The sequence below is a fragment of the Chrysemys picta genome, chromosome 1, assembly GCF_011386835.1.
Source record: "Chrysemys picta bellii isolate R12L10 chromosome 1, ASM1138683v2, whole genome shotgun sequence".
Lineage (NCBI taxonomy): Eukaryota > Metazoa > Chordata > Testudines > Emydidae > Chrysemys > Chrysemys picta.
The window spans coordinates 139118923-139131893 of record NC_088791.1 but is presented as its reverse complement, the minus strand read 5'-3'; the positions used below and the strand labels follow the sequence as shown (position 1 = coordinate 139131893).

General features: G+C 40.3%; 1 protein-coding gene across 2 annotated transcripts; it reads right to left on the bottom strand.

The window, feature by feature from the left end:
- Positions 1-5602: 5602 nt before the first annotated feature.
- TMEM52B (transmembrane protein 52B) lies at positions 5603-12119 on the bottom strand. 2 transcript variants are annotated; one of them, XM_024110153.3, is made up of 5 exons: positions 11483-12119; positions 10231-10274; positions 9010-9048; positions 7692-7852; positions 5603-6988 (listed from the first exon to the last, which is right to left on the bottom strand). In XM_024110153.3, the coding sequence occupies exons 1-5, from the start codon at positions 11489-11491 to the stop codon at positions 6756-6758; spliced, it is 486 nt and encodes a 161-aa protein (XP_023965921.1). In that variant the 5' UTR covers positions 11492-12119; the 3' UTR covers positions 5603-6755. The 2 variants fall into 2 exon arrangements, with proteins under 2 accessions (XP_023965921.1, XP_023965920.1); XM_024110152.3 differs by having other exon boundaries at positions 10954-12115.
- Positions 12120-12971: the final 852 nt, after the last annotated feature.

Sequence of the window (12971 nt, the reverse complement as noted above, 5' to 3'; positions counted from 1 at the left end):
GGATTCTATTCTTTCTCAAAGGCTACACCCACTTAATTCACACCGTTCCTTCAAGGGTGCCACTTAACTACAACCCCTCCAAACAATTCCTGAAGCTGCTAATCAGTTGTCTCCGGAATTGGGCAATACTGTGCCATGTGTTGGCTGGAATGGTCACTAAAGAATAATGCAAAATGCTCCTTCTTCCTCCTCTCTGCTCTGAAATTAACTGCTCTGTGTTTGCTCTGCTCCCAGCCTATTCCCCCACACAATGGATAAGCAATTCCTTATAAGGGAGGAGGCATTACTTAATAGCTAGAGCAGGGAACAGGGAGTCCAGTATCTGGCAAGTCACTTAACTGCTCTGTGCTTCAGATATAGAGGGTAGTAATTGCTTACCTGCCACACGCGCTTGTGAAACTTAATGGGTTAATGTCTGTAAAGTGTTTTGAGATCTTTGAATGAATATTTTAAGTATTAGTTTTATTTTATTAATAAGGATAATCATTTGATCTGTTTTTTTTTTCCTTTTAAAGAATAACAAATATTGTAGAGAGTATATGCGCCAAAATATAGCCATCTCTTGAGTGGAATGTAGAAACCATTCTGTATCAGTGACACTATATAACAGTTAAGCAAGCCATATAATTCTTTAATGATTAACAGAGTAATTCTAATATGCATCTTATGCCTTATTTAAGAATTATCCGTGTCACAGCTGCAGTTACTACTCACAGGTATAGAAAAAAGTCACTACTTAAAGAACATATTTGATTAAATGCTAAATAAATGTATTTCTTTATTAGCTATTCAGTTGAAGAGCCTTCACTAGTTTTAATAATACTTTATGTTTATATATAACTTGTACTCTCAAAGGATTTCAAAGAGCTTTATCACTAATAAACTGCCATACAAAGTATACTCAAGGTCCACAGCCATCAGTGAAATGCAGTCATCTCTGGTGTGGAACAAGTCAGCTGTCTAACAGCATACAGCATCACTAAATAACAGATTAGCAATGGAGGTAAAGAAAAATGCTATATTCCCTTAGAATCTTCTGGAAGAATTGGGGGAGCCTAAAAGTAATTATTTATAATAAACAGGTATTAGGTCCAGTCATTGGAATTATTATTCCTATTCTTTCATAAAGGGAGGCAGTGAGGCCTAAAAGATGGAGCTGAGAAGTAGGACTCAGGAGACCTAGGTTCTAATGTCCGCTCTGCTGCTGGATGACATTGGGCAAATCACTTTCCCTCTCATTGCCTTAGTTTCCCCCTCTGTAAAATGGGAATAATGATGCTAACCTCCCTGTGTATGATGCTTTGTGGGCTCCTGGTGAAAAGTGTTATGTAAGAGCTAGGGATTACTATTCCTACTGGATCTTTACTGACTAGGCTCTCATTTTTAAGTCTTATGTGAGGGAGACAACTTCTAGAATCATAGTGCTCTCTAGTAGCAGGTTGAGATATTACGGTCAGTATAGATTCAAAGACAAATGTAACCCCTGCTGGGTTACTCACCCTACTCCTTGGAGAACAGTGCCCCCTAGTACCATGCTGGGACATTGAGGTCAGTAATGACTCAGAGAGAAAAGCATCCCCTACTCAGTCACTAGCATTACTCCACACACCTTTTCTTTCATGTGATATTTTCAATGGTTGAACACATTTCAAAGTGTCTGAAACAGCAGCATGCTGTTCTGTCTTGTCCTGGTGAGCCCTGAATAGATGGTCCATTATGAGATGTCTAATTATTATTTCTGAAGTTTTCCACCTGAAGTCAAAGAACAGTAGTAGGACATAGCCCTATGACAGGTGAGGTTAATTTCCCCCTCGTCCCATGAAAACATACTGAACCAAAAATCACAGTGCTATTGAGTGCTAAAATGGTTAATTGTGACCAGATACTTAACACAATTAATATTATGACAAGGAGGAAGGAACACAAGCCAGACTAGGGAAAGAACAGGTTAAAGATATTTAGTTTGCAGGTGACACAAAAATTGGGGGACTGGTAAATAATGAAGAGGACAGGTCACTGAATTAGACCAATCTGGATCACTTGTTAAACTGAGTGCAAGCAAACAATATATGCTTTAATACAGCTAAACATAAATACAGTAGATACATCTACTATCAAAGAATGTAGGCCATACTTAGAAGATGGGGAATTTTATCCTGGGAAGCAGTGATTCTGAAAAAGATTTTGAGTTTTGATGGATAAAGAGAAGGTTAAAGGGTAACTTTTGATCACAGTTTATAAGTACCCACAATGAGAAAACTATGTAATAATGGGCTGTTCAGTCTAACAGAGACAGATATAACATGATCCAATCAATGGATGAAAGTTGAAGCTGGACAAATTCAGACTGGAAATAAGGAATACATTTTGTACAGTGGGAGTAATTAGCCATTGGAACAATTTGTCAAGGGTTCTCCATCACTGGCAATGTTTAAATCAATATTGGATTTTTTTAAAAATATCTGCTCTACGAGTTATTTTGGGGAAATTCTATGGTCTGTGTTACACAGGACATCAGACTAGATGATCATAATGGTCCCTTCTGGCCTTGGAATTTATGAAACTACTAAATAATCAGCTTGTAAGCACTTGGAAGATAATAGGACTATAATAGACAACATGGATTTGTCAAGAACAAATCATTCCAAACCATTTCCTTCTCTAATAGGGTTACTAGCTGAGTAGATGAGGGTTGGGAGAGAAGACTGAGGGGCGACCTGATAACAGTCTTCAAATATGTTAAAGAAAAGGATGGTGATTATTGTTCTCCATGTCCATTAAAAGTAGGACAAGAAACTGGAGCAAGAGAGATTAGGTTACATAGTAGAAAAAACTTTCTAATTATAAGAATAGTTGAACTCTGGAACAGGCTTCCAAGGAAGGTTGTGGAATGATAAATCCCTGTTATGGATAATCTAGGTTTACTTAACCCTATCTCAGTGTGGAGGCCTGGACTAGATAACATCTCAACAGCCCTTCCCGCCCTGCATTTCTATGATTTACATAGACATTACAACATGCTCTGATACCATTCCTGCAAAGTGGAGCAAGACTGACATCTAGTGTCAATGTATGCTCACATAAACCCACATAAATGTAAAGAAGTAGGCTGTTCTACTCAGAGCCAGAAAAGGGGTGGAGCAAGTAAAGGAATGGTATGTTCCAAGTGGAAAAGATCTTCAAGGATTCCTGGAACTTTGTGCACTTGGCAGAGTTGTATCCAGAGTCAACATTCTAACGTCTCTGTTCCTGGCCTTTATTATTCAGTAAACCTGAAATCTCTAGGAAACAATATAATGGATTCATTGGGTCTTGAGTGGATGTTAAAGATCAGCAACTAGAATAGATTTATCAAGGTTACACAAATAATTATTAATAATTTGAATAGTGGAAAAACAGATCTGCAAATATATTCATGAGTCATTGGTATATTGCTACACATGGGGTCTTAGCATTCACTAATGGCAAACAGTTGGGCAGTGGATAATTCAAGAAAATGTTCATGGATCTGGAAAGGATTTCACCTGGTAAGTTGGGATGCTGATTCAGCTCCATACTCTATCACAGATTTGCTGTGTGACCTTGAGCAGGTTACTTAAGTCTCTTATGACTCCGCTCCCCATCTGTACAGTGGGGATAATAGCACTGCCTCACAGGGATGTTCTGAGGATAAATACATTAAAAATTATGAGGTGATCAGAAGCTAAGTTTACAGGGGCTCCATTTATACAGCTGGGCAGGTAAATATTTATTTGTCTGAATATTCACACCATAAATGTGTCATTAATTCATCACTATTATTTGCCATTTGCCATTATGTCTAACATTTTTTCACCATCCAGTTAGTGAGCAAAAACAATACCATATAACTTAGATGATCAGTCAGACACCAGAAAGAGTAACTATTCAAAGGAGCAGTTTGCAGACTGTCCATTGGTTGAAAATTATTCATACAAACTATTTGAAGAAGAATCATGAATAATTAATATATTTATGCAGATCAGAAAAGGCTCACAAATGATTTGTTACCTGAAAAATGGCCTACATTTGTGATGAATATTATTCAGCTTGAATAGTTTGATCGCCTCTAGTAATAATAATAATTAGGCTTGGAAGAATGTGATTTTTATTTTTTATAATTTCAGCAGATAATGATTTTTAATTGTAGGCATTTTTATTAGGACTGTCAAGCGATTAACAAAATGAATCATGATTAATCGCACTATTAAACAATAATAGAAAACCATTTATTTAAATATTTTTGGATGTTTTCTACATTTTCAAATATTGATTTCAATTACAACACAGAATACAAAGTCTACAGTGCTCACTTTATATTTATTTTTATTACAAATATTTTCACTGTAAAAAAACAAAAGAAAATAGTATTTTTCAATTCCCCTAATATAAGTTGTCAGGGTTCCCTCCCCACTCTGAATGCTAGGGTACAGATGTGGGGAGCCGCATGAAAGACTCCCTAAGCTTATTTCTAACAGTTTAGGTTAAAAACTCCCCAAGGCACAAATTCTCCTTTGTACCTTGGATTAGGTAACGCTGCCACGACCAAGTGATTAGACAAAACTCAGGGAAAGGACCACTTGGAGTTCCTACTGCCCCCTAATATTCCCTCAAGCCCTACACCGCTTTTCCTGGGGAGGCTTGAGAATAAACAAGATGAGCACAAACCAACCTTCAGATTCTTAAACCTTGGGTTGAGTGTTACAGCTATCTTTAGAAATCTCACATTGGTACCTTCTTTGCATTTTGTTAAATCTGCAGTGAAAGTGTTCTTAAAATGAACAACATGTGCTGGATCATCATCTGAGACTGCTATAACATGAAATATGACAGAATGTGGGTAAAACAGAGTAGGAGATATACAATTCTCCCCCAAGGAGTTCACTCACAAATTTAATTAATGCATTATTTTTTTAACGAGCATCATCGGCAAGGAAGCATGTCCTCTGGAATGGTGGCTGTAGCACAAAGGGGTACACGAATGTTTAGCATAACTAGCACATAAATACCGTGCAATGCTGACTCCAAAAGTGCCATGTGAATGCCTGTACTCACTTTCAGGTGATATTGTAAATAAGAAGCGGACAGCATTATCTCCCATAAATGTAAACAAACTTGTTTGTCTTAGTGATTGGCTGAACAAGAAGTAGGTTCTGAAGTTTTACATTCTTTTGTTTTTGAGTGCAGTTATGTGATTAAAAAAAATCCTCATTTGTAAGTTGCACTTACATGATGAAGAGATTGCATTACACTACCTGTATGAGGTGAATTGAAAAATACAATTTCTTTTGTTTGCCATTTTTACAGTGCAAATATTTGTAATAAAAAAAGAATATAAAACGAGCACTGTCAACTTTGTATACTGTGATGTAATTGAAATCAATATATTTAAAAATGTAGAAAAACATCTAAAAATATTTAATACACTTCAATTGGTATTCTATTGTTTATCAGTGCGATTAAAACTGCGTTAATCATTTTTGAGTTAATCGTGTGAGTTAACTGCAATTAATTGACAGCCCTAATTTTTAGCTATTTAAATTTTCACCATTGCAGGAAATTATGGGGAGATCAGACAATGGAGGGAGGTCAGAGAATTTTTTATTGATAGACATTGGGAAAACAGTTAAAGGTTTATGACCATTAAACCACAAATTGTCAACATGGCATTAAAGCACACAAATACCCTTGAATCAAACTCTAATAAGTTCTCATGCAGCATTTTTATTACTTTACATATCTGTAAATTTTGATTATTATCAATGAAATATTTTTTGTCCATTTGTGAGTGTATGTTGAAATTGATGTTTACCGACATCTGCTGATAACAATCTAACCTTCCAAGCCTAGTAATAATACACTGATAAACATTAATTGAGCTTTATTTCACCAGCAGTGTTTCTGCCCCTTCACATCTCTGATCTGTTATCCCACATAGCTTATATTTGAACTAAAAAAAGAGAGATATTTAGGACTGGGCCTCTTGTTTTTCAATATGATCTCTAAAGCACTGCATGTATCTATAGTGTTATATTATCACAGTTATGTACTTTATATAAGCAGATGGTGTTACCACCCTGCTCCAAAATATAAACACTGTATAAGGTTAAACTCACCCTTTTCTTGTGGCATGTCATTATTAATAAGGTAATTAATAATAAAAAACATATTCCACCTCAAGTTCTTTCCCTAATCTTGGCTGTTCCTAGTGTTCTTCCATCAGATCTCTGTGTCCTATGCCTGTCTCCCTCTAACAAAATAACCATTCCCACTTCCCTTACAGCCAGGTTAGAGTGACTAAGCTATGCCTGCCACAATGAGCCATCAGGAATCAGTCAGCATCTAACACCTGCCAGCACATTGGATCAACAGAATAACCCTGCTGCCCTGGTGCAAGGACTAACTATGGTGCTAGAGACTACGGTGATGGGCATCTTATTGATGTGTGTAATGAGAGTAATAAATAATAATAATGAATAGCAATAACTAATTAACAATAAAAGACCCCAAGGAGGTATCAAGAGAGATCCATGAAAATATTATGGGTCATAAAGTATTAGGAAATTGAGTTACTTTCCTTGTTCAGGACATTCGATCAAAGAGGAGAATAACCTGAACTGTATTCCTGAGCCCACCTACAACAGATTTTGGATTCTCCCCTTGAATATTTGCACTCTGCATTGTTGTTCAAGTAAAAAAAAAGAAAAAAATTGAGTGCATTCACATCAGGGGAGGTCTTATTGTGAATCATCTTTCACAGCTGACACCTGTTGCTTTTCCTCTAGCACTGGGGCTAGGTCTGGGACTCTCTGCCCAGTCCGGGCTACTGTGAACCTGCTCATATGTAGGGCCTCCTCATAGACTGGAGGGGTCTCCGATCCACAAGGTGGTGGTGATCCTAGCACGGTATTGTGGGAACGTGCAACAGCCAGTATCCTCCTGGCAGCAGGACCAAACACTGAATGCAGAGCTGAAAGGGATGAGATTGGGAAAGGTTAATCTAACTCTGGAACCATCAAATACCAGACATGAGCCAGACAGAGAGCACAAATATACTTGCTGTGCAAGGCTTTTCCCAGCTACACACCCTCAGTGCCAGTCACCTTCCTTCTCCAAGGCCATCCCTTCTCATCAGACACATCCTCTACCTAGACTGCTTCTCTCAGCTGCTGGACCTATCCTCATTCCACCAAAAGAAGTGTCCCACCCTCATTCCCTACTTCCCAGCTAGCTGGATCTTCCAGATATATCCCATGAAATCCCAACTCACAGATGCCCCCATTCCCCAGCAGAGAGCAACCTGGCCCATACACCAGCTGTTAGGACCTCCCTCTACTACCCCAGTAAGTGACATGATGATCTATATGCAGCTAAGACCAGACCTGATCCCCGAACCCATAGTTTCAAACTTTTCGGGCTCTAGGATTTGGCACTTTAAAGTATGTTACGGGTTCTAGACTTTAGGGGACAGCTCCTTAGCTGGTGTAAATCAATGTAGCGCTATTTACCTCAGTGTAGTTGTATGACTTAAACCAGCTGAAGATCTAGCCCTTGAAATTCATGGGACACAGAGGTCTGAATTTTTCAGACCTTCAGTTTCTGGATTCTGGAATATGTTCGAGGATTCTCAGCCTTCTCTACATCTACCTTGGCTTCTGCATGGTCACACTCACAAGTGATAGTGCTCTGGAGAGTGTTGTCATGATCAAAGGCGATGACTGTGACCTCATAGGGGTGGGAACCCGACTCCTCCCCTGCCTGCCGGCAGCAGCACCTCACACAGGCTGACACCAGGCCACACAGAAGCAGCAGCCCACCAATCACCACCACCAGCCTGTAGAGGGAAAGGAAGCAGAGTTACTGCCATACCTTTTTTATGTACACACACTGAATGGTGTGACAAAGTTCCTCCTCTACCTAGGTGGGTCCTGCGCTTATTGGCAGATTTGCGCACCTCACAGATTCACCATGTGGGTCAGGAAACAGCCTAGAGACCTTCCCCTCTGGTAGAAACTACAGTCCAGGTCAAATACTCCTGTGTTTGATCAGGAGTTGGGAGGTTTGGGGGGAACCCAGGCCCACCCTCTATTCCCAGTTCCAGCCCAAGGCCCTGTGGACTGCAGCTGTCTAGAGTGCCTCCTGGTACAGCTGCGTGACAGCTACAACTCCCTGGACTACTTCCCCATGGCCTCCTCCCAACACCTTCTTTATCCTCACCACAGGACCTTTCTCCTGGTGTTTGATAATGCTTGTACTCCTCAGTCTTCCAGCAATATGTCTTCTCACTCTCAGCTCCTTGTGCCTCTTGCTCCCAGCTCCTCACATGCACACCACAAACTGAAGTGAGGTCCTTTTTAAACTCAGGTGCCCTGATTAGCTAGCCTGTCCTGATTGATTCTAGCAGTTTCTTAATTGGCTCCAGGTGTCTTAATTATCCTGCCTGTCTTAATTGGTTCTAGCAGGTTCCTGATTACTCTAGTGCAGCCCCTGCTCTGGTCACTCAGGGAACAGAAAACTACTCATCCAGTGACCAATATATTTGCCCTCTACCAGACTCCTGTACCTCACTAGTCTGGGTCTGTCACATAGGATTCTAAGAAGTGATCACACTCATTTTACTAACATTTACAGAGACAGTCCTTTTTTAGAAAAAAACACTCAGCTGCGCATCTGTGCTATGAAATCATGAGTGTTGTACATCTTACATTTCTTATAACAAAACTAATGCATTTAATAAAAAATGCATGACTGAGAAGAGGGAAAGAGATATGTTCATGTTTGTTGAAGATAATGTGTTATCTAATACTAATAGCATCCAGCAGGAATGGGAAAACACAATACATCCTTCATAACACTAGAGGGAACTGAGGTAAAGAGTAGAATGGAGGAATTGTTCGATTTTTGTCACTTAAAGGATCAGATTTAATTCTATCAATTGCTTGCTAACTTAAGCGACAAATACAAATGATATTTATGTAAGTGTAACCTTACCAGATGTACCAGAGACGGACCCAATCAGTGCTTGAGCAGCTGAGAAAAAGAGGGTGAAAGAAAGAGTTAACAACATAGCATCATAGAAATACGGGATGGAGAAATTCCCTTTTTGATCCTATCTTGTCTACCATGCCAACCCCCGTCTTCACTCCATCTGATGAAAGATTGGAGACTGGTCTCCACTCTAAGTTTTAAATGACTCACATGATGAAGCTTCCACCAGTTCTCACTGGGGAGACTTTTCTTCAGTCTAATAAATCTCATTACTAGGATTTTTTTCTTAATGGCCAGCCTCAAATTTTCTCTTTTATTCAACTTCATCCCATTTGCTCCAAGTTCTCCCCCTCACACACAAACAAACACACACCTCCTGACTATGTTATTCTGTTTACATCCTTCAGATACTTGTAGACAGTTCTAATGTCTGCATCTTTCTTATTTTTTCTTCATAAATCAGCCTTTCCAGCCCCACTATTTTTGTTGTTTTTCCTTTGAATTTCTCTCCCAATTTGTCACCCTCTTTTTGGAAGTGCACATTTCTTTACCTATAATTAGTAGAGTTGATGAAACAGATCCCAAAGATGTTTTGCAAGATATTTCTCTAAATAAAATATTAAATTTTCTGTGGCTGCTTTCACACTTCTTTTGCATTCACTTTCTGTTGATATTCCTGCAAACAGCCTTCCTAGCAGGAATGTTCACAGCAGAATTTACAATATAATCATTCAAATTCCTACTGGTGAATATTTGCATTGGAAACCCAGTAAATGTTACACTCTTCCCTTTAGGAGCACGAACAATATCATTTGATCTACGTGTCCTATCAAAACTAATTAATACAGCCCGAATTCTGAATATTGAATCCTTACAATGAACTGCTTGCAAAACATTGATAGATCTAAAATTAATCCCAGAAATTTCTTGGCAAAAGTTTTCAAACAACCAATACCCCGGGGGGGGGGAAGGGGAGGGGGAGGGGGAAGGCAGACAATTTGCAAGCACCAAGACAGGGCACATAAATTGTATGTTAAGAATTAGTCACTCAAATCTAACAAACAAACTTTCTGGCCCTGGAAAATGCTTGCTCAAGATTTACCAACACTGTTAACTAAAGCAAACTCTATTGGTGAAAGACAAGGCCATCAGCTGAGATTCCTCCCATGTCTGTCACTCCCCCCCAACCTCTTCTGAAAAAAAATGCAGGATGTGTATACTCACTGTTCAGCATTCACACAGGCCTCCTCACATCTTACTTGGGGAAACTACAAGGAGAGCAAAGGCCATCAGGGCGAATTGTCCTCACTCAGTCTCCTTGATGTCCTGTGTTCAATATCTCTCTCATTCAACCCAATGCCAATCCTAATGTCCCCACCTGTGGATTCACAGTTACCCACCCTCTTTTGTCCCTCCTATCCACACCATCATAAATCTGAATTCTCCTCTCCCCCATCCAAACATGTAATTTATATTTTACCTTCCCCTGTCCCCATTATAGCCCTAAATTCTCTTCTATTCTCTCTTTCCACAAACAGACTATTACCTGCTTTCTACATCCTATATGACAAATCTGAATTCCCCTCTGTTTCTAAAAACATATATCCATCAATATCCTATTATTTACTGTGTCCATTACAAATCTGAATTCCACACTGCACTGATGGATCTCCAGTTACCCCATTTTCTATCATTCCTCAATGTAGATTTTATTTACCCCCCCCCCCATTCTCTTGCTTCACTTATCCCCACTTGCTTTACATCCTAACACCTCTTTACTGCTTTGAATTCTCCTCTGCCCCTACTTTATTTCCCCAATACTTTTATATCAGGGAAATTCTTACTTCAAATCTATCTTTGGCTCAAATCTCCTTGAACTTTCTGATGTAATACAATGCCCCAGCAGAGGCCAAACTCTGCCAAAGAGGAACCTATGATGTGACTCACCCAAGAGAGACTTGCCAGAGCAGAGAGGGTCACAAGCGGGCTACCGATCCCCATGAAGAAAAAACAGCTGACCCTGCTGTCCCATATAGCTCAGGGCCAGTGCCTCCTTCCTAATTTCAGTTCATCCTCGCCAGTCCTCACAGTGGGGTGAGAAGCAGGGAAACTCCCTTTCCAGGGTGAGTTCCTTCTCTCTTCGTCTTACTCTACTGCTTTATGCACTCTTCTGGGTTTGTCTTTCCCGCTCACGCACACTCTGGTTTTCTGTCTGCCTTCTTCTCTCTTTGTCTTTCTCTTTATATATTTCTGCCAATGTCTGTCTCACTCTGTTACTCTCTTTCTTTCCCTTCAGAAGGGTGCTCAAACACCATCCAGTCACTTCAGGAAAAGAACTGAGGATGCCAGTCACTTAGCTTTGTTGTTTCCAACTGATCTAGCTCAGGGAATCAATGAGAAAAATTTACCCACGATCCTGAAAGAACTGAGAATGGAGAACTCTCTTCTATGGGGGGTGGGGGGAAGGTGCTCTGACCTTATTCATTCCCAATTACTTCTCTCCCCTCCCCCTCGTCCAGGGAGACTGGTGCAGTTTGAAGGTCATTTGTTCGCCTTCTGCTTTACTCCGATGTGACCCCTCCTATTCTCCTCCCTCAACACCCTCCCATCATTATGCTCTTGCTATTCTGCCCTGCTGAGTCTAACCAGAAGCCCAGAATCAGAATGGAAAGCACATTGCACCTGGGACATGCCTGCTGGCGCACGATGGGCAGAACGGTGTGTGTATGTGTTATGGAAAACTTCTTCACACATACCTAAAAACTTCTTCACACACACCTCACTCTTAATATGCAGTGCTCCCTTTTTCTCAGCTGGTGCCTCCCCCTTTGCTCTGGTGATCACCTCAGTCCTGATATGCAGAACTCTCTGCTATTCCAATCCTGGCCCCCATCTTTCCAGCTCTACCAAAGCAGGCAGTCTTGACCTGCAGAAACTTCCACTATTCAAGTCTTGAGTGCCTTACACAGCTCTGCCAGTGTCCTTCAATCCTACCCTGCAGCCCCGCTGCTATTCCAGTCCTGGGCTTTCCTTACAACTCTGCTGCTGCCCCTCAGTCCTGCCCGGCAGCCCCCCTGCTATTCCAGTCCTGGGCTCTCCTCACAGCTCTGACAATGCCCCACAACTCCTTTACCATAGTAGAGAATGTTTTGTTGCTTCTCCTCCTGCATACATTACAGTTGTCCCTCCAGCTATTTAACTTAATAGGCCTCTTTTAATGACCTGCTGTTTTCCCTCTTGTATAACCACTTTGGATTTCTATTACATTACTGCTCACGGGTATCTATGAAGTGCTTCCATGTATGTAATTAGCATCTCTCTCTCTCACACACTCTTTCCAATAGTTGAAACAGGAAAATTGCTCCTCAGTAATGCGTTATTATTCCTACCCCGCAACCATCCAGGACTGGTATATGAATATATGTTTGAGGAAGTGAGCAATGCAGAGACTAGTGGAACTTGTTACTCCATGTTGCAATCACGTTGCATCCATATTAAGCTGGTGAATCATTAGCCCTGGTCATGGCTATTAAAGGCAAAGAGCAGAACCAATGGATTCATAAACATAACACACACATTCCCCCAAAATGGGGGCTAAGAACCGTCCACTATGAGCAACCTCCAAAAGAGTCATGGGCTTCTCTGACTGTTCAGATAGCTATCTTTCTATCTGTCTGTCTGTCTGTCTGGTCATCTCTCCCTCACCCTTCTATCTAAATTAGTTTATGACCTGGGCCTATATACTGAATACTGGTGTGCAAAGGAGAAACATGCAAAAACACACTAGAGGCTTCTTTCCCATCTGCAGACTGCTTCAGATTCCTGTTCTTTCCTTTCTTTAAATGTGCCTATATATTATGGAAGTTTCAAATGAAAAGACAGTACAGCCTTCACTGAACAGCATTCACTGTGTATAACTCTTAGAGCTGACGTGGTTCAACACACAATAACCAAAAAAACCAAGT